This window comes from Colias croceus, chromosome 10 (genome assembly GCF_905220415.1).
Source record: "Colias croceus chromosome 10, ilColCroc2.1".
NCBI lineage: Eukaryota > Metazoa > Arthropoda > Insecta > Lepidoptera > Pieridae > Colias > Colias croceus.
The window spans coordinates 1759301-1787297 of record NC_059546.1 but is presented as its reverse complement, the minus strand read 5'-3'; the positions used below and the strand labels follow the sequence as shown (position 1 = coordinate 1787297).

Genomic DNA, 27997 nt, shown 5'->3' with positions numbered 1-27997 from the left:
TAATACATGGTAATATCTAACCTGTGCGGCGTATAATCCAAGTCCAATAACAGGTATTGTATCAACTGCGGACATCGTTCCATCCAATCGTCCAAAACGGATCGAATTTCGCCCGTACTTGGGCGCCATTTTGTTACGCATAAGTGTTGCACTAGTGACGCGTCTGATTCTCCTTGAAAATGGGGATTTATTATTATTTTTGTAACGATAAAAGTGCATAAATCTTTGGAAATTAAGTAAATAAAAAATAACTAACTTTAACATAAATAAAATACAAGAATAAATATTATCTTAACAGCACGTGCTTAATATTTTGAAGTGAAACTTCTTCAGGCGCGTTAAGAGTAAAATTTCAAGGTCGCGTCATGGAAATACCGTCATGTCACTGAGTAAAGCAACGATTTCGGTGTTTTTGAATCTTGCCAAAGAAGTTTCACTTCTGACACGTGAGCTCGGCACACACGCTCTTATATCTCTTGCCAATTGTACAGAATCTGGTAAGTTAGCGTTAGGCTAAATCCTAAGTATTGCGAGCTAAATCTTTAAAAAAAATGTGTGCGTGTACTAGTGTACACACGTAAGAAGTGAAACTTCTTTATGAGCTTATTTTTCAAAAAATAATTTCCTATATGCAACTTTACAGAAATACGTCGAATCACGCGTGGTAAGGATAAGAAAAAGATATCGCGTAACGAAAAAATGTTGCACTAAATTTTTTTCCGACCCCGATAAAGAAGTTTCCCCTAAAAAAAATATCATTTCTATAAATTTCATTTATTTATACATACCATGTGTAATATCAGCAAATATGTGAAAAGCAATTGTATGTAAATATGGATGTACTTCCAATAGCCTCGCTAATTCAGTGCGCGCTGACTCTATACATCCACACTTCATTGTAGAAGACTTGTGTTTTATACCACTCTGGAAACGCAAAAAAACAAATTTTATTACTAATTGTAATGGTTAAGGAAAAAAATTAAGATGACGATAAAATAATATGTACTTTCAATTATTCAAGATTAAAGACAATTAATTCCACACTCGAGACAAGCACATAATAACATTATCAATTTATTAAATAGTCACACAAAAAAAAATGTGTGCGTGTACTAGTGTACACACGTAAGAAGTGAAATTTCTTTATGACCTTATTTTTCAAAAAAATTGTTTGTCTGTAAAGTCAGTTTACTGACGATAGTTGAACGTGACAACGTCCAATTGTGCTTCTTTGTCGCTCGTTCCGCGCTCTCGCTCGCACTTCAAGCCTTACACGGAACGCCTCAGATGAGTCAGAGCGAGGTAACGCCGCATGAGTCATGTTTTTTCGTGCGTGCAGCCGGCTTTATCGAATTATAAGACGTTGTCACGTCAAAATAATTTACTATATGCAACTTTACAGAAATACGTCAAATCACACGTGGTAGGGATAAGAAAAAGATGGCGCGTAACGGAAAAATGTCACGCGTAACGAAAAAATGTTACACTAATTTTTTCCAAGCCTGATAAAGAAGTTACACTTCAAATATTTAAAGTTTAATCAATGTCATTAATATTTTTCTTTTATCCAAGCAAAATGCACCCTACCTGAAACAAAAAGTCAAGCACGTGTCTGGCGAGCTCATGATCGCACTGTCTATCTATCGCGGCTTGTGTGACGATGCGCACGCGCACATCACACGGTAGTACTGGCATTTCGATACCTAGCGCTTCTATGTGTTGGGGCGTTTTGTCTGAAAAGGTTGTTAATTTCAATAAAATATGGCAGAAGAAGCGGGTTCGAATCCCGCCTCGTGATCGAATTTTTTTTATTCCTTAAAAATTTATATCAATAAATATTCAAGGTTTGCAATTAAAAATAACTATGTAAGTTTTATACGGATTTAAAAAAATAATTTGTTTAATTAATAATATCAAAAAGGAATGCTTCGGCATAAGTTTAGGGCAGGCGAAACAAAAACTTTTTCTGTGATATCGGGTACATGTATTTTATAGGCTGTTCTAATGCATGTTTTTTTTTAAACAACTTTATTTTGTAAATCGACAATAGATATATTTTTTTTATTTTTTTCTGAAAGTACTTCCAAGAAAAGAAGATATTCTGATGCAGAATACAAAACTCACCATGCAAGTTCTGGAAGGCCAAACAATATTCTCTAGCCGTATCCTCTGTGAGCAAAGAGGCGGGCAGTCTGTGTAACTCCTCCCCCATTATGGACACACCGGCCGCGAAACACGCTTCTAGCTCTGACAGTATGCTGGCTTCCAAGTCCTTGCTGTATGTGGGACTGCAAAATAGAAAAAATAAAAGACTTGAGAGGTGTCAAGGGGCACCAGGATGGAATGAAGTTCCTCTATGAGAGAGATAGAGACAGACAGAGAAACCCGCCGCTAGCTTACAACAATAGCGAAAAGTGTATTTACAACTTTTTGTATAAATTTTTTTCGTCTAGCCCCGTTTCGCAGCGCGTGATAAGGAACTTCGTTCCAAAAAGATTTTAAAATGTTTGTATTTTTTTTTTTAAGAACACACGGATACGCAAGATCAACCCTGAGTGTTTATGTAGAGCTAATACTTAGACTGCTTATTTCAACTTATCTATAACGTGTGTGGTTATGTAGAGCGTGCTATGAACTGCACGTAGAGTACAATACTATAGAGCGTTTATGTAGAGCTTACGCAAGACACCTAGAGAATGAATGTAGAGCGTATTAAGGCCTTAATAGGGGCTAGCGACCTTGCTAGGTGATTTAAAAAAGGCGGGATCGGGGGACCGGCCGCGGCGCGAATCTACCGTAGTAAAAGTAGGTATAAAAATTATTAAAAAGATATTTGGATATGGAATCAAAATTTAAAACAACCATGCCCTGTGTTTCAATTTCATAAACACACCGTAAAAACACTACAATAATTGACGTTATATTGACTTAGCGTTTTGGTTTAAAGTCCAATAATCGACCTCAGTTCATGATTTTTTTCCAAAAAACCTGATTGTAAAATAAACAAATTAAAACAACTATGCCCTTTAAATCTTCATATTCGAAACTTTAATATACATTTTTTTTAGATATGTACATTAAGAATCTAAGAAGAAAAACGGTTATATCTAGAGTTAATTTTCGGTAACTCAGGCCCCGGAATCACAGACACAATAGAAAATCTATTGTGTCGTGGACCGATCGGGCCGCTTGGGGCTCAATGGGTTATAAGGGAATTCTACCCGATTCAGGCCTTAAAGGTAGAGTTGACATGTATAGCAGCCGCACACTCACCTGGAGCGCAGATGCAGCGCGGCGAGCGCCCGCAGCGCGCTCCCCGCCAGCCCGCGCATGCGCACTCGCAGCCGCGCGTACCGCTCCGGCGCGCAGCACACGTGCAGCAGCGCGCGCACACCGCAGCACGCTTTGCGCACACCATGCCCACCAGTAGCATCGCCCCATGAGCTACTATCGCTTAAATCCTGTGTCAAATAAAATGGGTGCGTGTACTAGTGTACACACGTAAGAAGTGAAACTTCTTTATGACCTTATTCTTCAAAAAATAATTTACTATGTATATGCCACTTTACAGAAATACGTCAAATCACGCGTGGTAGGGATAAGAAAAAGATGGCGTTACGGAAAAATGTCACGCGTAACGAAAAAATGTTACACTAATTTTTTTTCAAATCCCGATAAAAAAGTTTCACTTCAAAAAAGAAATCGCTATTAAGCGACCACTGCCGTTCGTCCAAAATGATTATCACACTGCCACGCACGACGCAGTGTAGCGCGTCAATGCGTAATAGAACATTGCTTGAAAGTGTCTCCGTTTGTATAGAAAACACGCACAGTCAAACACCAATCATAATCCACGCACGTTAATTCAAATCACACGCCTACAAGTGGAAAAACATGTGCACAGGCACGAAGGTGCGGACGAGACGCAGCTACGATACACAGAGCACCGCAGTGCCTAAGAGCTTTGAATAAAATTAGTCATGTCATGAAAACACAAACGCAACTATTCGCGTCAGTTGACAAGCAAAATGCTGCGTGATGCGTGTTAGCATGATAATCGCCTTAATATGCAGCGTGTTTACGATCTACCTTCATTTTTTAATTATTTTTTGTCCACACGAATATTTAATAATTATATATTAACAACTAGCTTTCCACCCGCGGCTTCACCCACGCAATCAAAGAAAAACCCGCATAGTTCCCGTTCCCGTGGGATTTCCGGGATAAAACCTATCCTATGTCCCGGGGTAATATGTAGCCTATGTCCTTTCTCGGGTATCAAAATATCTATATACCAAATTTCATGCAAATTGGTTCAGTAGTTAAGGCGTGATTGAGTAACAGACAGACAGACAGAGTTACTTTCGCATTTATAATATTAGTATAAAGTTAATCTCATTATCATGGTCCTTTAGCATATTATTTTTCTTTTCAGATCTCACAATTATTGATATATGTATATCAGTAGTCAGTATATAAAATAGCCTTATGATTTGTTCCATTTAGACTATCATTAATATATAGAACGAAAAGGATAGGGCCTAGAATGCTGCCCTGTGGAACGCCACATTTTGAATATTTGTAATTAGAGTTATAAGTTACAACTTTATTCATTTCACTAATGTTAGAAAATATAAATCACAACACATTGCTGTCTATTATATAGATAAGAAGCTGACCAATTAAATGCTGGACCTCTTATACCAGAATTTTCTAACTTTTTCAGTAAACATTGGTGAGATACAAAATCAAATGCTTTTGTTAAGTCAAAGAAAAGTCCTGTTATTTTATTTTTATTGATACTATGCTGCCTCAGAGCGAACTAAAATGGCGTCACCGTCGTAATATCGTAAGATCGGAAATTCTTTCGGTGCGTTCGTTCGAATTTGCAGATATTTGCGATGCAATGCGAATTCGCGGTTATGTGTGGGAGCCCTAAGCCACCGAGAAAAAAACGCATTTTCAACCTAATAAAAAAACTTTAAAAATCACCATAACTTACCGCTCTCATAAACAGCACGATCCTCGCCACCAGATCCCTGAGCGGCAAAGCGTTGATCAACATGAGCAGGTCCCTCTCCCTGAGCCTCCCCTCCCCCACCGCTCCACCATCCCCCTTAATGTCCACTTCCTCCCATGCGTCTAAATCTTGACAAAAGAATAATATACATATCTACAAGTTGTTATAGTATAAGGCAACATTAATATTTATGTCTGTTTAACAAATTAATATTATGATTTAGATTTCAAAATGCGAGCACACCGAAGGAACGTTACCAATAATTGGTAATTCTAATAAATTTTTTAGTTGTTAAAGTAATGGTAATTGTTACGAAAATGGTGGTTTCGTTGAGAGAAAGATTGATTCTTTTGAAACTGTTCATAATAATCAATTAAATGATTTCTCATAATAATGCCTTACCCTCAGTACACTCCGTGGCATTATCTAGCGAAGGTCTAGAGAGCAGAACGTCTAGTAGGGCTACAAGCGTGGCCGCAGAGCTTGTGTCACTCACGCGCATGCGTATTACTCGCCCCGCCCATTGGACCGAGCGGCTCTGTCTGAAAAAATATACTTCCATTTATTTTTTATTTCATACTAGCGGTCCGCCCCGGCTTCGCCCGTGGTACATATTAACGTTTTCTCTACATAAGAACCATCCTCGTACTTCAAGGAATATAATAAAAAAAGAATTATCGAAATCGGTTCAGCCGTTCTCGAGTTACGCGCTTACCAACACATTTTGGGATTCATTTTTATATTATAAAGATTACTCGGAGATAATTTTATCTTATAAATAAATCTTTAAATGATACTTTTAAAGTGAAAATAAATCCATAATATTTCCTAGGGCCATAGCCATAAGCCACTTATTGTCAGAAAAAAATTTATACATCACAAAGGGACAAAAAACCAATAAAAATTGCCTGGAAGAGATCACTCTTTAGTGATAAGGCCGCCCTCTGTGCTAGTTTAGCTATAAGTTTTAGTTTTATGTAATTTGTATAACTAGCATAGTAAAGTGTTATAGATAAATAAATAAATAAAATAAAAAATGGGAAATTCGTGTCTTATTTTTAATGTTATAATCCATAAGATTTTTTAATCTACAAAACAAAAAAAATCTACAAGTCAACTTTCAAAAGCAACATCTATCGAACAAATAACCCATAATCACCTAAACAGATGATGCACAACAAAAAGCAGCTGCCGCAGATCGCGCTCGTCCACCAACGCATCAGCGAGCACAGCGGCCCAGCGCTGCAGCGCTTCAGGGTACACGCTGACGCCGTCGCTGAGGCGCAGCGCTTGAAGGATCAGCGTCAGCGCTTCGCGGATCTCGCTTTTGTTGCTTTTTATCGTTTCCGATATTAGCTCTTCTATCTGGAAAATTTTAAAGTCAAGGAAGCTAGTTTTAAACGAGTTTTGCTAATGTATAAACATTATGTAAATATTACAAGATTTTGAGAAAATAACAGAATGAAATAGGAAAAAATATATTACCTACTGTAAAGAGAAATCACTACATAGTATAAAACAAATCGCTTTTTCTGTCCCAATATCCCTTTGTATGCTTAAATCTTTAAAACTACGCAACGGATGATGATGCGGTTTTTTTTAATCGATAGAGTGAGTCAAGAGGAAGGTTTTAGTATATATAATTTATTAGGTTTTCAGACAAAGCGGGCGAAGCCGCGGGTGGTAAGCTAGTAATATTATAAATTTTAATTAGGACTTCACAGAGCATTCATCAAAAGAAAATGTTGTTCTCATGTACACCAAATGAAACCATCTCCGCCTCCAAGATCTACGCCATCTAGTGAGTAAAAGATGTATTACTTTTTGTGACTGTACATAGTGAAGAGGCCGTTCATTTGTTCTTCCATACATTATGTTAACGCACTTACGCGGAAAAATTATTTGTTTTACCCTAGATAATTAAAATCTGTATATACCCGAAAATGTGCCAACAAAGCAGCATGTTGGTGATGACAATAACATTCTTGTACATTACGTAAGAGCCCTTCAAGGCGTAACTTAGCAACAGGGAGTCTGTCCTTCTGCAGCTCAGCATGATCATACACAGCACGAAGATCTACATTGGCGCCACACGGACACTTCTCTGATATTGTTATACTCTTCTTTTCTATTCTCCACAATAGTTCTCTTCTCTTCTCTTCTTCGGTGAATCCACAGTTTATTGTTATCCTCTCTCGCTCTAAAGCTGATAGCGATGATCTGTTGTATAAAGAAATGTATTGATTGTTTGTATTGTTTATTAGGAAAATTGAAATTGTTTCATAGTATTTACAATTCTTAACCCAAAATCGTCGCATTACTTCATGACGTGATGCTATTGCCATAACGCGACCTTGAAATTTTACGATCAACGTGCCTAGAGAAGTTTCACTTCAAAAATATCATATTTGATAATGGTCAAAACTGCTATTGTTATTATTCAAAGATATCTTGTTTATATTTATAAATTTAAAAACAAACTAAATTATACAATACTAGCTGTTGCCCGCGACTTCGTCCGCGATTAGGTCGTTTTTCGTCATTCGTTGTTTAAAAAAAATACGTGACACTTTATTTTAAAATTTTCTTAATTATTGTCTCTTATAAAATTTAACTACATTAAAATTGAACACTCTGATAAGAAAATCTTAAAATCTGAAGAAAACATGAATGTGGTTTAAATTCTACATTACTTAGTATCAAATAAATTAAATGTAGATTAACAGTTTGAGCACACCATTATAGAATATGTACCTAAGTATTAAATTACGTTAGTTTACATAGTAACTTTACTAAAAACACGATGACTATCTTTCGCGCTCGATACCACAAACTAAGCATGTTTGTGGTACGTGGCCCGCGTCACTTGACCCCCATCTGGATCCATGATGATGATTCCATCCTGAAGATGATTCTGAAGATGATCCAGGATGATTCCATCCTGAAGATGATTTCTTTTGCCTGGAAGAAATCACCGTCGCCTAACAAATATAATGTGTTTTCTTATAAAACCGTTACATAATTTATTTTATCTACTTAAATAATGAAAATGATATATTTATAAAATATAAAACATATTATTTAAAATGATTAAAAATAAATAAATGAAGCAACTACGATTCAAAGAAAACATCTTTTTCAGTGTGAAAATGCTCTAAGCAATCCTGGATGATGAACTGTATATCATGTACCTACTCTGATCCCAGTACGGTCGGTACGTCGATAGCCATAACGATAAATATTATAATCAGATAACCGCAAAGTCAAAATAAAAACATTACTTGTAAAGTTGTGAGTGCAAAATTTACGTTTCATTTGGCAATAACATTTTTTTCGGTACTAAAACGTAGTAGTTTGATATGTGGTTGGCTGCCCCTCCTCTCCTTCCTGAAAAATATCCTCCAAAATTTCCCGAGATACTTCCAATGATTGAACCATTGGACGTTGGACATTAACTTCAGTCAAAAATTGACGAAGCGGATGATTACTAATTTCCACTTAATCCTCGCTGCTACTGTCTTTATCATCAAATCATCAATTTTCAAGTGGTGTAGTAAAAATATCAGCAGAAATCGTCTTCCAAAGGCGATATAATTTTATTAGCATTGAATAAAAAAATCAAAAGTTAACTGTAAATCTATAAAAAAAGCTACTTACAAATAAAATTTTATCAAAAACTTCTGTTCCCAATGCACCTAAAAATAATAAAAGAATCATTCATTTCATTTCATTTCAATAAATACCTGTAAGTAACAACTTACCTTTTGTGGGAACGCATGATGGTGAAAATTCACAAAACACGAAGATTGCATTTGATATTTTTGGTTTTATGCCATTCAATTGCTTTATAAATATCACTACATAGTATAAAACAAAGTCGCTTTCTCTGTCCCTATGTCCCTTTGTATGCTTAAATCTTTAAAACTTCGCAACAGATTTTGATGCGGTTTTTTTAATAGATAGACTGATTCAAGAGGAAGGTTTTAGTATATAATTTATTAGGTTTTAGACAAAGTGGACGAAGCTTTAAAACTTCGCAACAGATTTTGATGCGGTTTTTTTAATAGATAAGACTGATTCAAGAGGAAGGTTTTAGTATATAAATTATTAGGTTTTAGACAAAGCGGACGAAGCCGCGGGCGGTAAGCTAGTAAATTTATAAAACACGAATATTTTTAAAATTGTAACTAATGAACACAACAATATATTATTATACTCTTTGGAACACAATCATTAGATTAACTGTAGATAATGGTGTCTATTTTTACTTAAAATAATAAACATCTACCCTCACTTAAAAAAAAATGTAGTTTATCATTCACACGAAATATATCTTATAGGGAACGGAAGATATGGGTTAAAGAGTTAAATAAATAAATAACATAATTATTACATTTAAATTATTAATTTTTAACATTGTGTTCAGTAGTGTTAACATGTAAATTGATTTGATTTTTACGAAATCTCATAGATGGCGGTGTTACAAAATTAACATTATACAACTTACATTCTTTAAACTATATTTCTCTTCCCAAGTTACTTAAATGGCATAATTTTTATAGTGTCAATCTAGATATTGCCAAACAACATTTATATATGCGTCATTTGATTATTAATTTCCAATAGATAACGTGTAAATTGATTTGATTTTTATAACATTTAATAGATGGCGCTGTTTCTAATTTGTCTTTATACTACTAAATTCATTAAACTGTTTCTCTGCCCAAATTACGTAAATGACATAGTTTTTATTTTGTAAAGCTAGATAATAGCATGGCTTACTCGAAACCAACATTTAAACATGAGTCTTTAGATTGTACGCTGTCGTAATACACGGAATACGTAAGAAAAATAAAGGTTCACAGCTCCTCCCCCGTAGATGATAGCTTGATAATATGTAGCCTATAGCCTCACCCGACCTGTTAGTAATATTCATGCAAAATTTGAAGTCAATCTATGCAGTACTTTTCGAGATTAGCTCGGACAAACATACAGACAAACAGACAAACAGACAAAAATTCTAAAAACTATGTTTTTGGCTTCTATATCGATTATAGATCACGGCCCAGGTATTCTTTTAAAAAAATATTCAATGTACAGTTTTGACTTTCCTACGATTTTATTATATATTATACAATTATACAATATGATAAGTGAAATAAGTGAGTCACTTTGTTATTTTGCAACAATTACCATCAATTAGCAACCTACAGTTTCAATTGTTTAGTAATTAAATTCAATATTTTAGGTATGAATATGAAATAATATGTTTATATTTTATTGTAATATATATATTGTATAATAAAATATTATGTTGATGCATTTTATATATTATGTAGTTCTGGTGGACTATATTTCAATCTCTGTAAGTATCTGGGGATTTAACACAGGACCTCTTACATATTTAATATTTTAATGCATCACACTTTATTTATTTACCCAGGGCAAATATTTATGTGATGATTATAGATGTTTGCTCTGTGTCTGGGTGTTTATCTATATTAAGTATTTATGTAAAATTATATATGTATGTTTATCAGCCATCTTGTTTCCATAACACAAGCGATAGCTTAGTATGGGATAAGTATGTGTGTGAAAATTGTCCCGAAATTTTTTTTTTTTTACAAGTATAAATTTATAAATATCGTCCATAAAGAAATACATTAAAAAAACAAATGAATAGTGATTAGTAATTGCTTATATGTTATACTCACCTAAATGTAGACAGTAGATCAACTAAAGGATGTTCTGGTCCACTCAATGGTCCAGTTTCAACATCCATTTCAGCTTTATCACTCATTGCTTTTACCTCAGCCATTTCTCTCCCTCCAAATATCCTTATTGCCTCTTCTAGAGGCATACATGCTATTTTAGCCTTTTTCACTTTAACTTGATCAACATATGATTCTGTTATTTGTGCTGTGTGTTTTATTTCTGCTATGTCAAGTAAGGGGGCAGAAGGAACTGTGTTTTCTTCAACATTTTCATTTTGAATATAATTTTTGTTAATTTCTATGGGTTGCTCTTTCACATTAAGTATTTCTTGATTTGGTATTTGTATTCTTTGCAATCTATTATTTAATTCATGATATGTATTTCCTATTTCATCAAAACCTAATTCTGTGGTAGTTTTGACATTAAAATTAGGTAAAGCTTTAGTTGTATTGCTACTGTCTTCAATGCTTATCTCTTTTTCAACTTCAATTGTATTTTCACAAATTTCTTCTTTAGCTAAATTTGAATCTATATTTTCTAACAAATTTATTTCTACACTTAATGTTTTTTCTTTATCACTTGTTTCAGGCGTAACATTGTCATCTGGTTTTGATTCAATTAAATCATCCTGTATTGTGCTTGAAATTTCTAGTAAACTAGTCTCTATATCTATATTAATTTCATCTGTAGCTTCTCTGAAACATGTGTCAATGTTTTGCTCTTGAGATGCTTTTGCATTTTTCAATTTTGATTTCTTTTTCTGAAATAATAATAAGATGTGGTTGCTTGAAAAATGAGTGATTTCTCACAACACATGGACTTTTCTCTACATGATCCCAATTTAATTTATTATTTAAATCCATACTAATATTATAAATGCGAAGTCTGTTACTCAATCACGCCTAAACTACTGAACCAATTTCATGAAATTTTGGTGAGGAGATATTTTGATACCCGAGAAAGGACATAGGCTACTTTTTAAGTTTTTATCCCGGGAAAATAACGCAATCCCGGAAATCCCACGGGAACGGGAACTATGCGGGTTTTTCTTTGACTGCGCGGGCGAAGCCGCGGGCGGAAACCTAATATGTAATATTTACATGATATCTAATCTATTTTTTTAACTCATAATTTTAAACATTTTAAAAGCAGTTAAAAGTTAATGTTGTACTAATTCTGATTATTTAGCTTATTTCTACATTACTTCGCATGAAAATAATCAATTAGTTTCATAATAACAAGTACTCACAAGCAATATTCAATAGCACTGATAGATCTCTAAATAAAGAATCTAAGTATCTCTTAAAATATTTTCTTCCTAAATTTAGTCTAAATTTGTATCTTATTATATTTCAAGTAGCGGATTCTACGCATTATAATAATAAGTGTTAATATAAAAACAAAGAACGAATTATAAATACCTCTTTTCGTTGCTCTTTTACTAAGGTCGCCATTGTATTCCACTCTATTAAAACAATAAATTGAAACAATTACAATAATAATAACTTATTGCTAACGCCAGGAAATGTTTGTTAAAATTTTCTACGTAAAACAAAACCATTTTCTCAAGTAACCACAAGTAACTTTGTTTTATTTTGATGAAACATCTGATTTTCAAACTTCAAAAATTAAATGTCAATATTATGTCAAAGTTATGTCAACAGTCAAAGTATACTTTGGGTTGCAATTAAAAATATAAAAGTAAGTCGTATGTACAGTGCGACATAAAAGAGATGAAATTAATTAATTTGGAACTAATTTTTTTTCATTATCTGGCAACCCTGAATTATCAATGCAGCTGTCAAGTTGAATAAAAATTTGTTGTTTATTTGGTGAAGTTGAGATAAAATTGTTATTTTAAACAAGAAATTTACTAAAAAAGGAGAAATCATTAAAAAGGTTAAACGTAGCGGTGTCCGTGATGCCATATATAAAGTTTTCATTCGGTGTTTCTCATAATTTCAAGCTGAAAAACGAGAAAAATATTTGGAAAACGTTTACAGACGTACAGCAGATTATACCGGTGAGATTCTATTTATTTTTGCTCAGTACTACGTAAAATAGAATATTCCATTAGTGACGAGTGTTTAATATACGTATCTATGGCGATTATTACGTTTTTGAAATTTAATTTGAGGTTATTTGTATGTAAACAAAAACTAGTTTTTATAGTGCGACCAGCACAATTTGAGTCAAGAAGTTATATCCAATCCAACCAGCCTTAAATAGTATAGTGATAACTATTTTCATACAGCTGAATCCTTACTTGCTACTTACTAGAGTGGACGCAGGGATCCAAAGTGAGTCTTGGCCTCCGACATAAAAAAAAATAGTTTTAAGCTACTAAATAAATATGTTAAATGTACTATTTGATTTTATTCATCTTAATTCGTTTGTTATAGGGGTTTCTGAAAGCACAGTACGCAGGATAGTGGAGCAAGGGAGTAAAAATGAAGGAGAATATCTACAAAAAATAAATAAAAATATGTAGTTTTCAAATCACCTTGTTTTTTTTACCTGACGGACCCAGAAGGAGCGTAATGTGCCTAAAGGTTTGAGCTGTATGTATGTATGTTGGTTTGTTCGTATGTTTGATTCTATGTGCGCCTCTGCAGTCTAAATGGCTTGACCGATTTCTATAAACTAATTCCAAATACATTTAAGTAAAATTTGACCTAGGTAGGTCATTTAAAATACTAATGTATTTTTGTCTTAAATTTACACGATGATGAATGAAACAACTTTAAATCGCGGTATTTATTACTTTTTATTTTTTTGATTTTTATTCTATAGTATCAAGATTGCTTGCGTCGCAGTATCAGTGTTGCTATATGAGCGACGGTGGCGCCCTCATTTTTTGTCATCTCTTTTGTGTCGCACTGTATGTACAGTGCGACATAAAAGAGATGAAATTAATTAATTTGGAACTAATTTTTTTTCATTATCTGGCAACCCTGAATTATCAATGCAGCTGTCAAGTTGAATAAAAATTTGTTGTTTATTTGGTGAAGTTGAGATAAAATTGTTATTTTAAACAAGAAATTTACTAAAAAAAAGGAGAAATCATGAAAAAGGTTAAACGTAGCGGTGTCCGTGATGCCATATATAAAGTTTTCATTCGGTGTTTCTCATAATTTCAAGCTGAAAAACGAGAAAAATATTTGGAAAACGTTTACAGACGTACAGCAGATTATACCGGTGAGATTCTATTTATTTTTGCTCAGTACTACGTAAAATAGAATATTCCATTAGTGACGAGTGTTTAATGTACGTATCTATGGCGATTATTACGTTTTTGAAATTTAATTTGAGGTTATTTGTATGTAAACAAAAACTAGTTTTTATAGTGCGACCAGCACAGTTTGAGTCAAGAAGTTATATCCAATCCAACCAGCCTTAAATAGTATAGTGATAACTATTTTCATACAGCTATCTATGAATCCTTACTTGCTACTTACTAGAGTGGACGCAGGGATCCAAAGTGAGTCTTGGCCTCCGACATAAAAAAAAATAGTTTTAAGCTACTAAATAAATATGTTAAATGTACTATTTGATTTTATTCATCTTAATTCGTTTGTTATAGGGGTTTCTGAAAGCACAGTACGCAGGATAGTGGAGCATGGGAGTAAAAATGAAGGAGAATATCTACAAAAAATAAATAAAATTAAGTAGTTTTCAAATCACCTTGTTTTTTTTACCTGACGGACCCAAAAGGAGCGTAATGTGTTTGAGCCTTAGGTTTGAGCTGTATGTATGTATGTTTGTTTGTTCGTATGTTTGATTCTATGTGCGCCTCTGCAGTCTAAATGGCTTGACCGATTTCTATAAACTAATTCCAAATACATTTAAGTAAAATTTGACCTAGGTAGGTCATTTAAAATACTAATGTATTTTTGTCTTAAATTTACACGATGATGAATGAAACAACTTTAAATCGCGGTATTTATTACTTTTTATTTTTTTGATTTTTATTCTATAGTATCAAGATTGCTTGCGTCGCAGTATCAGTGTTGCTATATGAGCGACGGTGGCGCCCTCATTTTTTGTCATCTCTTTTGTGTCGCACTGTACTAGCTTTCCACCTGCGGCCTCGCCCGCGTTTTCAAAGAAAAACCCGCATAGTTCCCGTTCCCGTGAGATTTCCGGGATAAAACCTAGCCTATGTTGCTCAGTGAAGATGCAGCTAATGGTGAAAGAATTTTTGAAATCGGTCCAGTAGTTTATGCGTGAAAACTATACATACATACATATTTACAAACCTTTCCTCTTTATAATATTAGTACAGTTTTATATTAATTATCAGAGAAAAAAAGTTCTTGTATCAAATTTTAATAATTATTAATTTTTGAATGAGTTCTCTCCATGGAACATGGATATGTGCTGATTAAAATGGGTTATTAAAACAAAAAAATAATCCAAAAACACTAAAACTTGTATAATATTGTGTTTATTATATACAATTTTTAACACTGTAGTGAATTAAAGTATGTACTTTCAAGTAGCATTTTGTTCCTGATACATTGAATTCTCTTCATCAAACTGGTTATTACCCGTTGGGGTAATAATGAAAACGGGAGATTTTATCTTCCTTGGGGGGCCTGGTGATATAGAATCTGAGTAATTCACATGCGATGATTCCATTTTCGCGTTAAATATTAAGTTATCTATTTCGTGCATAACAACATCTCGTTGATGCTCGTCCAGCCTTCTTAATTTTTTCGCAAGTAATTGACAATATAAATCACATTCATCTAGCTCTTGTCTATCAAAGTTATAACTTTGTTCATGTGAACTATCGTTTATTGCTTTCTTTGCGTTTCGATTTATTTGATGTTGATGCTTCAGTATTGGTTTTCTTAGTGGTGGTTTATGCTGCTTCACAGTACCCTGTCGTTCGGAAGTCGATGGGTTTGATATTGTTTGTAACGGGTCGCCCGTCTGACTCGTATTGTATGTGTCATAGAACTGAAACAAAGATACATTTGAAAAATAAATATATTTTATAATTCCGTTAGTTCATCTTAAGCATATACAAACACAAATATGTATAACTAGCTTCCGTCCGCGACTCCGACCGCGCGGAAAAATTAAGATTAAATTTTTTTCTACGTATTTTTCCGGGATAAAAAGTATCCTATTTTATGCACAGGATAATAAGGTATAATTATACCAAGTTTCATCGAAATCGAACCTTTAGTTTTCACGTGATGCCTTCACATACAGACAGACAGACAAAAAATTTTTTAATCACATATTTGGGTTTGGTATCGATCCAGTAACACCCCCTGCTATTTATTTTTTCAATATTTTCAATGTACAGAATTGACCCTTCTACAGATTTATTATATGTATAGATTTCTAATAAAGCTAGGTTTGCTTCTAGTATAAAATAATATGCTAATACTTAATAGGTATCAAAATCGTTATAGTCCCACTCTTAGGTCCCACTATACAGAATTACATGATCTAGATTCTAGACAGACTTGTACAAGACTTGTACCGAGAATGTGTGCACGCAACCGATAAGCATAATGTATCGACTCGTCGCAAATATGATCGACTTCTATTCACTCAGTTTACACATTAGTATTAGTGACAAGCACTAAGCTCTTAGTTACTACTTACTAATCCCGTGTAAACCAGGCATTACACAGGTCACTCATTTTCCTGCGAACTCCGTACAATGAAATACTAATGAAATACGAATATTGTATTAATCTGTGGTATTAATCTATACCAAGAAGCTTATATTATCATACATCATATTATTATGTCCAGACTCCAAGTAGAGTAGATCTGTGCTCCAGAGCATAATTTAAACACAGTAGACAATATTATAATGAATCATAGGAATTATAGGATTTTATTGCATTAACAATCGCGCTATTTCTTACAAAGACCAATTATTGAACTATTAATAAATAAATAACACATAACAGGTGTATATTATGATAAAGTTCTAAATCTAAAGTATAATATAATATCAAATATGGTTTAAATTGTCTATTATATTTTCCACGTTTTACCGTACCTACCCATTAAATAAAATGATATGTATTACCTTGTAAATACCTTAATTAATTAGGCTCAACATCTAAATAATAAAATAGTAGTGATTTAAACTTTTCTATAGGTATAACAATTATTTAAATACTTGCCTCTGTTTCACTTTGATGTGTGCTATCACACTCATATCTCTCGCCAAGAAAACTCTCCATTGCCGAAAACGGAAACCACGAAGTCCGGTAGTCGGGATTCTTTCTCTTTCTCTTAATATGGATCCGAAACCCCGTCATCAAAGACTCTTTTTTCTTTTTTAAGTCAACAACAGTACATTCTATACTCATGTTTTCTCGTATACGTTCCCATGCATAGGAAACTTCATTTCTGTTTTTATGTGAAGTATGTTTTGGATCCCATAAGACTTCTTCATTCTTGTAAAGTTCCACAAATTCCAAAATGTGGTCATTTGACCAAAACATTACAAAATATGTTGGACAATTAACTCTCAACGCCAATACACAACAACGAGCGGAGTGCGACCAAAGCTCTCCCTTTGTAGCGACAGCGAGACTGCCATCGCCCATCGGCAATGATCGGCATTCGGCGGCCATCGGCCTTGTCACCGCCACGTGACGTCACTGCGTGCTTTGAGCGTCGATTGTGGCGTCGACCAATGGCTTGCTCGCAATCCCAAGCCATTAGCCAACCTTTGTTTACGATTGCGTTGGCCTCGTTCACAACACAAAATATGCTAAGAGCAATAATTATTAACCTAATATGCGATTGATTCGCCAAGTCGTTTTGACAAACATTAATAATTATGCATGCACTTTCAAAACAAAATAGACAAAATTAGATAATCTCATATTATTAGTATTTACTAAATGGTATTCAATATTCGTACTTAATAATCGGCCGCTTATCGGCCGTATCACGTGTAATTAATTTAATATATGAATTCTGAAACACTAACTTTGTTTTAATTATTAAAGTGAAACTTTTATTACAATATCGTCTCAAACTTTTTGGTCTGTGTAGCGCATGTCGCGTGACGCACGATACGTAGTACGTACGATAATTATCGTACAAATACGATAATTTTTAGCTAAATGTCTATAGTGTGAAAAAAAGTTTCACTTTTACCGTGGTGTCATTAGATTAGGTACCTTGTATTATTATCGATAAATAGCGCGATGACTATAGCTATGTGTTTAAAAATATGTTATTTGGATTTTCAAAGCTGGTTACTCACGTTTAACAATACTTATGAAGTACCTATACAGGGTGTCCCACTTTTGGTATACTAAGCACGAAGGGACTTGTAGTTTTGCATACACTGATCACGTAAAAAATACTTAAACAACAAAATAACATCAAAAGTTTGCTAGTTATTAGGGCACTTACGATTCAATAATTCTGATTACAATGATTTTCTGGCGAAGATCTGCATGCGCATTATTTCATCATAATTTTGGAGTACTGTATATAGTAGGTACCTATATACCTATATTCACATACCTAAAACCATTTTGGTAAATCGTTTGAAATAGATTTAATCATCTAAGTAACTAGGTATGTATTTCTCTATAGAAAGCAAAATACCGTGGTCCATGAACTGAATTTGAACTTTTACCGCAATTTAGATATTCTCAATGATTAAGTAGGTACAATAATTACCTATTATATTATTAATAGGTACCTACTTATTGTTAAAAATTGTTGTTATAATTAGTTTTTACAAGCTTTTTGATTTGAAATTAAAAAAAGGTACAGTCTACCTAATTTTATTTTGTAAGGTCTTTTTGATGAAAAAAAAAATACTTAGATTTTTGGAAAACAGAAAAATATACTATCTATAAAGTACTGGCCACTGAGCAAAGAGCGAATACTTAACTGAAAAAGTTAAAAATGTTGTGTGGTTTTATGACAGTTAATCGTTTGATTTAGTGGGACAGAATATAGTAAGTATTTCCGTTTTAATAATTATTATTACTGTACTTTGCCCTTTACATTCTATTGCATCATTGTAACCACAAAAAGAGTGATTCTATTATTTCCTCATTAGTCATTATGTAGGTATGTTTTGAAATACTCCGTCTGTATATCCATTATCCGATACTATCAGTTGACAGTTTACACACATATTAATATTATGTAATATGAAAGTTTCCTGAAAAGGACAGAAAAATATATTAGTTATGATGGTCCATAGTTAGAACTTAGAGTAGGTAGACATAATAGCACATTTTACTAATTATTTAATTAGGTACAACATAGTTTCTTCAGTTTACGGCTCTATATTTTGAAGTGAAACGTCTAGGCTACGCGTTGAGAGCAAGGTTGAGAGAATGTCAAGGTGGCGTCATGGCAATACCGTCACGTCATGGACTAAGGCAACGATATTGGTATTTTTTAATCTTGCCAAAGAAGTTTCACTTCTGATACGTGTGCTCGGCACACGCTCTTTTTTATTATTTACAAGCTGTGCCCTCGACTTCATCTGAGCATAAATTTATAAAGAATTTTATTTTGGTGTAGATAACTATTGTGTACAATTCCATATCCATAATATGCATTTGGCAAAAGAGGGTTATTTCAATTATTATACTAAATAATCGAATCGGAGCGTCTGTTTATGCTTTTACAGTCAGTTATTTTTTTTATTTGTAACAAAAGATGATGTACCTACATTGTACATGATGTAATGTAGGTCAGAAAATAAGTACATACACACATGAACCTGTGCATGAACCACATGAACAATTAGTAGGTAGTGTACGTTGTGTAGAATGTAGATGTAGCTCACATGTAGCTATACGATAATACGGCCTTAGCGAATGATGAGTTGGTGAACGATATTATGTAGGAACTACGTGACTAAAATCTCGTTCATAATTCTGTAAATGTTGCCAAAGTAGGAATTAAAAAAGACAAGCTTTTTATTGTACTAACTACCTACTATTATTAATTCTATGTACTAGTATTCTACCTATTTAAAAATGCGATGGGTAAAAATGTTTATTACAAATACTTATATATCACAATTATTGGTAAGCGGTACCATTGGCACACAGAACTATGATTTTATTTTAATACGAAAAGTCGTAATACGACGTTCAATTTGTTGTACTAAATAAATAAATGAAGTAATTTTCATCCCGCATAATTACAATATGTTATGCACAGATTTATAAAACAAAAGGGAAAAGTCTAATAATGGCAATTCATTGCATGTATGACAGATCATTGGATAAGAATTTGCAACATTAATCCTGACTAGCACTGAGAGCTATGCTAAAAATATAAATGAGTTCAAATAGTTTAGTGTTTCAAAATTAAAATACTGTACGAATTATAATGACTGTATTTGATAATTTGTAATTTCTTTACTATCATCGGGTACTACTCAAGCTCTGTATTAATTTGTACCTTAAAATAATTTACAGTTTAAACCTATTTATATATTATGTAAATGAATTAAAATATCGGTACTTTTAAATTATTAATTTAAGTCATTCGAATGTCCAATAAATTAAAATACCTATAGCCTAGAAACAGAAATCTAGAATATACGAAAATGTATCGCTCCAGCTGGTTGATGACCTCTAGAACTCATAATCTAACCAACCAATGATGATTCAGCGTTCACAGTTCATTCACGATTCACGAACTTTCATGACTTTTCATTTCATTTCATTCAGTTTAAGTGTGTTCATTTGCGAATAAAGTTGTGTTCTTTAAAAACATTTCTGTTATTTAATTTTATTATTCCACAAAGTTTTAATATATTTGCGAGTTCTTAAACGACATCCTTAAACTATTTTATCTTTTACAACAATAATTATAATATAACGAGGTAAGTTATTTTGTTACTTCAATGTGACCCCCCTTGTACATTCTTTCTGAATCTTTCCGGTAATTTTCTAACTATTCATGGACATAACATTTTGTTGAACTTGTTTCAAATCTAATTATGTTTCGTACTGCAACAATATAATTGCATTAAAATGGACGTCGTGATCTGTATAACCGATGTGTTTTTCATAATTACCCTCGATTAAATTATTTATTATAATCGATTCAGTTCATTTCATAGTAGCATTGAACATCCACCATTTTATATAATTATTAAATTATCATCCTTTCTTTTTACTAGCAATTGTATGTTCTTTTTCAATTATTGCATACAATATCAAATACTACCATCATTTGGCATACACTATATACACATTACCTATGTGATTACCTACTTAGTAATATTCTGAATGATTCGTAAATAATTTTTAAATGTACAGATGGCGACAGAAGTAAGCACCCCTTCGCTGGGACAGTTGCAGTCAGTGCAAAAGGTCATGGCATTACCCACAGTGGGGGCAGCAGTTGGTCAAGTTGGTGCATTATATAGCAGAGTCAAAGGTAATTTAAATTTAAATATCTACACTAATATTATAAAGCTGAAGAGTTTGTTTGTTTGAATGCGCTAATCTCAAGAACTACTGGTCTGATTTGAAAAATTCTTTCAGTGTTAGATAGCCCATCTATCGAGGAAGGCTATAGGCTATATTTCACCTAGCTAAGACCAACAGGAGCGCAGCAATGCGGGTGAAACCGTGGAGCACAGCTAGTTTATACTTTATAATATAGTTTGTGCCTATGTGTGTTATAAATTAGATTATCATAATTTGTAGTTGTGCATTGGTAATTTTTGCTATCAATTTATATTTTTAACTAGGCTAATGATGCTAGAATGTTCCATTGAGATGATTCAATGTAATTTATTTTTAGACTACCTGCATTTATCTGAAGCTAATAAATAGTGTATGGTTTTAGAAATTTCTCATTGCTAATTGCTAATGAACAAAATATACTCTTGTCACACCCCGGACACTCCATACAAAATTATCGTTTTGACAGTCACACTGTAGAGACTGCAAATGTGTGTGTTAACGCTTTATGGTTGGCACATTTGTGACTAGCGTAAAAAAAAATTCGCGTTTTTCTGATGAAATACATCCGTAAACAGCACAATATCTAACCATTTTCTACAAAAAACGATAATCACAAATCCAAAATAATAAAATTACTTTAAGTCAAATTGATTAATGTTGTCAATCTTCGTTGCGGATCGTCCTTGCAGACAAATACGGACCATTTTCAGGCTGATCGTGCGGGGTGAGGTAAGTGTTTAATTTTGGTGGGAGGTGGAGACGGAGAGTGTCCGTTCTGTAGCGTTTGACTACTATTATCCAAAGAGTAGAGTAATACATACGGAAACTATTATGTATTCTGTGCTCTTGTGAAATATAGTTAACAGTTAAATAAGTATAAAGTTGTTAATAGCAAGATTTTCATTACAAACAAATGAAAGTGTTTTTAAAGTGTGAAATAAATGAATTTTATTTATTTACTAGCGGTCCGCCCCGGCTTCGCCCGTGGTACTATTTATGTTTTCTCTACATAAGAACCATCCTCGTACTTCAAGGAATATTACAAAAAAAAAATTAACAAAATTGGTTCAGCCGTTCTCGAGTTATGCGCTTACCAACATATTTTGCGATTCATTTTTATATTATAGATTATATATTATTTATTTAAAGTACTACTATTTGTGTGTGGTTTCATCCGGTTAGTCCTTTAGACTATTGGTTGTAGCATAATCTCATGTAGCCTATAAACCTTATACATAATCATTTTTAACCGACTTCAAAAAAAAGGAGGAGGTTATCAATTCGGCCGGTATGTTTTTTTTTTTTTTTTTTTTTTTTATGTATGTACACCGATTACTCCGAGGTTTCTGAACCGATTTACGTGATTCTTTTTTTGTTCGATGCGGGATGGTGTCGAATTGGTCCCATAAAAATTTTATTCGGATAGGCCCAGTAGTTTTTATTTTATGAGCATTTTTGTCTGTAGGTATTTGTAAATTTTGCAAGTGCAAGTTTGAAGTCGGTTGTTTTTAACGCAGTTATCACTTGTTCAAACCACTAGTTCCCAAAGTATGCATGTTTATCTAAACAAACTCAACAGTTTAGATTCTAACATGCAATCTGTCTCCAGGGGCACATTCGCTGCTAGACTGGGCACTATCCACCGCAGAAGCAAGTGTGACCCTCGCGGCTAACACAGCAGCTCCCTTCGTAGCTGCACCACTCGCAGCCGGTGACGCGAGAGTAGCAGCAGCTTTGGATCAGCTGGAGAAGCGAGTGCCCATCGTCACTGAGCAGCCAAAAGTTATTGTAGAGACTACAAAACAAGCAGTGCTGTCAAGGATTACTCCACAGTTGAATAAGGTTGGTATCTATATTGTGCTGTTAAATTCACACATTTATTTATGAAATAAGACTTCCAGAAGTGTTTACAAATCATTGTAACATAGATTAATGTTTACTATTTACCATCAGTTCGGAAAGTAAAATGATAATATCATCTTTATTTAGTCAAGAACTCAGACAAAGTATTATGGAAAATATGGTAAAATTTAGCTTTGCTTATGAGTTGGTGTGACATGGATAGATTTTTATGCGATAAACATGACCTTAATTAAAATAAAATGTTTATTATTGAAATACAGTAGAAGTAAACTCACAAGTCAAGTCACTTAAAATGGGTATGCTCTAATTGCAAAATTAATCATGATGATTGCATGTATAAAATATTAATGCATTATTGCTGATAGCAAAGTTAATAATTGAAAAGAAATGTAGGTAATCAACAAATGTAGTTCAAAATAAAAAAAAAAAACATTGCATCTAAAAGGAAAATTGTGCAAAAAATTTAGTTTAGATTTCCAGCCACAACTTACTTAGTTCAAATATACATTATGTGAGGCCCCTGAATATGTTATTTAGAATATGCTATTTTATCAAAATTCATCAAAATCCGTTCAACTTTACATCTAGAAAATGTCGAACACAAAGTACAAACTAACAAATTACTACCTACTTTCACCTTCTGTATTAGGAATTAGGATACATGTATGAGTAACCACATGTTCCTTACACAGCATATTTAAATTAGCTTACCTACATAATAATGTACATAATATACTATTTAATAAATTTAGATTTTACCTACAGTCCAAAGTCCACTAGGCTTCTGATGCAAGCAATAATTCAAGTTGTGCAACTTGTTTTTGGCGCATTATAATATACCTAGAAGTGTAAACAAGTTTACCATTTACCTGCCTAATATGGAAATGATATTTACCTACATTCTTTTTATTTATAATTCATACAGAATAAACAGGTATATTACTAGAACAATGGTTTTAAAATTACAAGGTAGTGCGTATATACTATATATATATATTTAGTATTTACGTCATGAGATATATAACAGAAATCGAGAAAAACGTACACTACAGTATTTTTATCATCGGACTTCGGAGATTATAACGAAATTTGAAAGTTATTTTTGTTGATTGTAACTACCTACCTACAGTTGGTGATTTTCATTTTTAGATAAAAAAAATATCTGTGTGACGATATTATATAGTCGTAAGTATGTATATTATATTGTAGACGTTTATTTCTAAAAGCAAAAACATAATAGGTAGGTAGGTAATAGGTATGTACTGAATAAGTAAAATAAACATTTTATGTATAAACTTTTTTCACCATAACAGGTCATAAGAGAGACAAAAATAGAACTCCTATATTTATATTTCAAAAGAGGAAAGTTAAAATATAATGTCCATAGAAATTAACATAGAGTCGATCAGAAGAAAATAATAAAAGTGCTTACGTATGCATCCCGATATTTTTTTTATTTGCTGTTAATATCTTTAATTCGTCAGAGCCTATTTAGATTTTACGGGACTTTCACAGCAGCTGGCGAGTCTTTAGTAGGAGTTGGTACAATTTACAAAATACATTGTAGACTTGATTCGTATTGTATAAAATTACCATAAGTTTTCATATTATGCTTTAGCATTTAGTACCTGAAGAATGGCCCATACCGTTTCGCTACATATCGTCTTGGTTGCACGACATCGTTTTTTTATATTTTTTTTAGTAGGTAGGTATTAGAGACTAGTCATACCTTGAAACAATTTTACTATGTATATTTTTGAGCAATATATGGTTTATTATTTATTTATTTATTTTATTCTTTATTGTACATAATATACCAACATAAATAAGCTAAACTATAATTAAATACAATAAAAACACACGGCAAATACGTACTAAAAGGCGGCCTTATTGCTCAAAAGCAATCTCTTCCAGGCAACCCTGATATATACTATGGTTATACTGTTAATGTTAATGAGCATTATGCAAACGAATATACCAAAAACGACCGTTTCCAGTTTAGAAGTGATTCACGTCTTATTTAAAACAAAATATCAACAACTAGCACAGATCTAATTTCCACATTCAAAGGTCACGATAAAAAAGTAAAGTCAATAGGATGCATATTATCAGTATTTTTTCAAACTGTTTTATTTGATTAGATACATAGTACAGTTATACAATGGAAGTGATAAGGGCGCACATTGACCCGGATCGGTGGAACCTTCGAAATATCAGCCCTTTGTGTCCTTTAATATTCAGGGTCTCCCCATAGAAAAATAATACCTATAGACAAATACATATATATCAAGAAACCAATGAAATCTACGCTAATATTATAGAGAGGAAATATATATATTTGCTCTTTTTTGTTTGTATTGAATAAAATGCTCCAAAAGTACCGATTTTAATGATTTTTGACACTAATAAAAAAATGAAACTACCTTATTAAGAAGTAACATAAGCTATATTTTGTTTTTTGGTTCAGCCCGGGCGGATCCTATCCGCATAGTCCAATATAAATATTGTCTATTGATACAGGCAATAAAAATCATAATTATGTATTTGAGGTACATTGTAGTTATTAAAAACGTCTGCGGTTTTATCGATTCGTAATCGTAATAATCGTGTTTTGAATAAACGCAACGTAACAATTTATCACAATGATATCAAACCTTTCTAGAACAAACATAAAAGTAAAACCACAAGTAAAACATTGAATTGTAAGTTCCATTTTATAATTATTCTTAGTATTACAATTTACTTGTACCTTAAACCTTAACTTGTTAGTTTAACATTAATTTGTTAGTTGACCTTTAATTTGAAATTGTACTCATTACATCCTGCCAAGGACAAATTCACGTTTACATTTTTTATAAAAACAACTATTTAAATTGTTTTGCGCAGTTTCTGTTCTTGGTTCGCCGATTAACATTAATTAACGCATAAATTCTACAAATTAACATTATTTACTAACACACTTATGGACACTAAATCTATAATAACGGATCTAAACAATTACATGTCTTATTAGATTTTACAAAACATTCCCTGTTCAAAATATATTTTCCGATGGTAAGAAGGCCTCTAAATTGCCGAGATTTTTTTAATAGTATTGTTGTCTTGATGCATGAGAAAAACCAGTACCAAAAATGGGCATTCTCCTTTTCTAATTAATTATACCTACATAGCTTATGAAAATCGCAAATTTATCCGAAATGACTAAAAAGTAGTTTTTAACCTTCCTTATAAATTGATCAGAGAGAACCCCAAACTAAAGAAACTAGCATCCTTACAACATTATCCCATACTATCATAACACTGACCTAACTAGTCCTTAGAACTAACACTTCTATTGACTTAACCTACCTTTCCCCTAACAAAGTATTAACAATTTACACATACCAATAATTTAAAGGTAAATGTCACCAACCAGGTGTATGGAGCGCGTGATGCGGCCGAACAGCGCGTCAAGTCACTCAAAGAGTTGACCTGGGTGAAGGCAAATGCTCTATTGTCTACGGCATATGGCCAGAAAGCAGTGCAGGGTGTGGACAGTGGAGCAGTGTATGCTATGAGACTGCTCGATCATTATTTACCACCTGCAGTTGATGAAACTCCTGGTAAGAACCTAACTTTATGTTTTTCAAGGAGTATTATCATTTTTTTTTGTAATACAAAGATTTTCTTCAATTGTTAGATTATTGTTCAAAACTAAAACACTCATTTTTAACCGACTTCATTCTCAATATACACAAAAAACATGGTATTTTTTCCGTTAATTCTCAAAATTTTTGTAAAACAACATAAGATGCTGTGTCTAAACTTATTCCATTTCCTAATTGACCAAATTAATTTCCACCATTCCAAATTTCTCGAATAGTTGACCACCATTCCAACAAAAAGGGAAATTAATAAATAAAAGCGTCTAAAAAACATCGAAGAGTGCAATCTAACGATTACTTCCAGCTGGCACCGAAGTGGTGGCCTTCGAGAACGACCCCACACTGCACACGGTGCAAACGGTGCGGCGACTCGGCGCTGTTGCAGCGCGCCGGGTGTGGGCCAACCTTGCTGCGAGAGTCACACAGCTGAGAGCTAATGGTGAGTGGGATATATTGAAAGATCTTCCTAATCTTAAGCCTTGTTTCCACTTGAGCATGCTCAGGCGAATGAGCGGCTCATTTGGCCGAGCCGCTCAAGTGGAGACGCCTGAGCATGCTCGGGCCCGCTCATTCGCCTGAGCATGCTCAAGTGGAAATCAGGCTTTAGGCATAGGACATGTCTATGTCAAAATTTGACAGTCTTATTTTTGTTAGAGCATTTTCATGTCCTTGCAAAATTTACTCTATTACTTATGTACCACTATAGGTTAGTTGCCTACATGGTGATGACTAAATTGGTATTTTATACTGTTAAATTAATAGTTTTACAGAGGTGTCACAAATGTTAGCAAAGTAAAGTCTTGTATCCCAAATATCCATTTGGACATTTTACTTACAAATTTCCAATATTCACAAACATTACAGGCATAGAACTGGACGTGCGTCGCTACATAATGGCTCTGCTAGCAGCGATACACCTCGCCAAAGTGACAGGCGAACAGCACTTCAGGGAACAACTCATGGACGAGAAGAAACAGCAAAAGTCTGCGGAACCCGCCAAAAATGTCCCCCCCACTAAAAACGAAACACCCACCGCCCCCCCTACTGCAGAAATTGTAAAATCATCCCCCGAAGCAAAATCAGAGGGAGACCAATGATTCTTATAATCTTTTCTTATTATTTAATAATTATTATTATTTAAGTGTAACCACAATGAAGATATTATACTTATCTACATTGTTTTGGTGATATTTTATTATAATGGAAAATGTATTCATATATTATGATGAGACTGATCAGTCTTTGTATGCCTTTATATGTGATCTTTGAAATATAAGCTTTCTTATTTAAAAGGTTCGTTTCAA

At 33.3% G+C, this 27997-nt stretch overlaps 3 protein-coding genes and 2 long non-coding RNA genes across 10 annotated transcripts in view; 3 read left to right on the top strand and 2 right to left on the bottom strand.

The window, feature by feature from the left end:
• LOC123694908 overlaps nt 1-12334 on the bottom strand; it is a 37520-nt gene extending 25186 nt beyond the window's left edge. For both annotated transcript variants that reach the window (XM_045640528.1, XM_045640529.1), the window contains exons 1-11: nt 12157-12334; nt 10735-11495; nt 6958-7240; nt 6180-6385; nt 5423-5562; nt 5003-5148; nt 3274-3461; nt 2125-2288; nt 1588-1733; nt 789-924; nt 22-172 (exon numbers count right to left, since the gene is read on the bottom strand). In XM_045640528.1, coding sequence (XP_045496484.1) covers nt 22-172; nt 789-924; nt 1588-1733; nt 2125-2288; nt 3274-3461; nt 5003-5148; nt 5423-5562; nt 6180-6385; nt 6958-7240; nt 10735-11495; nt 12157-12189 — 2354 coding nt within the window. In that variant the 5' untranslated portion in view covers nt 12190-12334. The remainder of the gene's footprint in view (nt 1-21; nt 173-788; nt 925-1587; nt 1734-2124; nt 2289-3273; nt 3462-5002; nt 5149-5422; nt 5563-6179; nt 6386-6957; nt 7241-10734; nt 11496-12156) is intronic.
• A 118-nt stretch (nt 12335-12452) lies between these two features.
• LOC123694955 lies at nt 12453-13234 on the top strand. Its single transcript, XR_006751881.1, has 2 exons — nt 12453-12758; nt 13138-13234. It is a non-coding gene; the product is annotated as an uncharacterized LOC123694955 (long non-coding RNA).
• Nucleotides 13235-13623: 389 nt separating this feature from the next.
• Nucleotides 13624-14355, top strand: LOC123694956. Its single transcript, XR_006751882.1, has 2 exons — nt 13624-13933; nt 14319-14355. It is a non-coding gene; the product is annotated as an uncharacterized LOC123694956 (long non-coding RNA).
• Nucleotides 14356-15146: 791 nt separating this feature from the next.
• LOC123694940 lies at nt 15147-17468 on the bottom strand. Its single transcript, XM_045640582.1, has 2 exons — nt 16894-17468; nt 15147-15700 (listed from the first exon to the last, which is right to left on the bottom strand). The coding sequence occupies exons 1-2, from the start codon at nt 17347-17349 to the stop codon at nt 15230-15232; spliced, it is 927 nt and encodes a 308-aa protein (XP_045496538.1). The 5' UTR covers nt 17350-17468; the 3' UTR covers nt 15147-15229.
• Nucleotides 17469-20423: 2955 nt separating this feature from the next.
• On the top strand, nt 20424-27985 carry LOC123694938 (lipid storage droplets surface-binding protein 2). Of its 5 annotated transcripts, none has more exons than XM_045640573.1 (6): nt 20424-20594; nt 21034-21154; nt 22796-23028; nt 26447-26651; nt 26998-27178; nt 27274-27511. In XM_045640573.1, the coding sequence occupies exons 2-6, from the start codon at nt 21034-21036 to the stop codon at nt 27479-27481; spliced, it is 948 nt and encodes a 315-aa protein (XP_045496529.1). In that variant the 5' UTR covers nt 20424-20594; the 3' UTR covers nt 27482-27511. The 5 variants fall into 5 exon arrangements, with proteins under 5 accessions (XP_045496529.1, XP_045496532.1, XP_045496531.1 ...); XM_045640576.1 differs by lacking the exon at nt 27274-27511 and adding an exon at nt 27558-27985 and having other exon boundaries at nt 20428-20594; nt 26998-27132; XM_045640575.1 differs by having other exon boundaries at nt 20428-20594; nt 26465-26651; nt 27274-27496.
• The last annotated feature ends 12 nt before the right edge of the window (nt 27986-27997 follow it).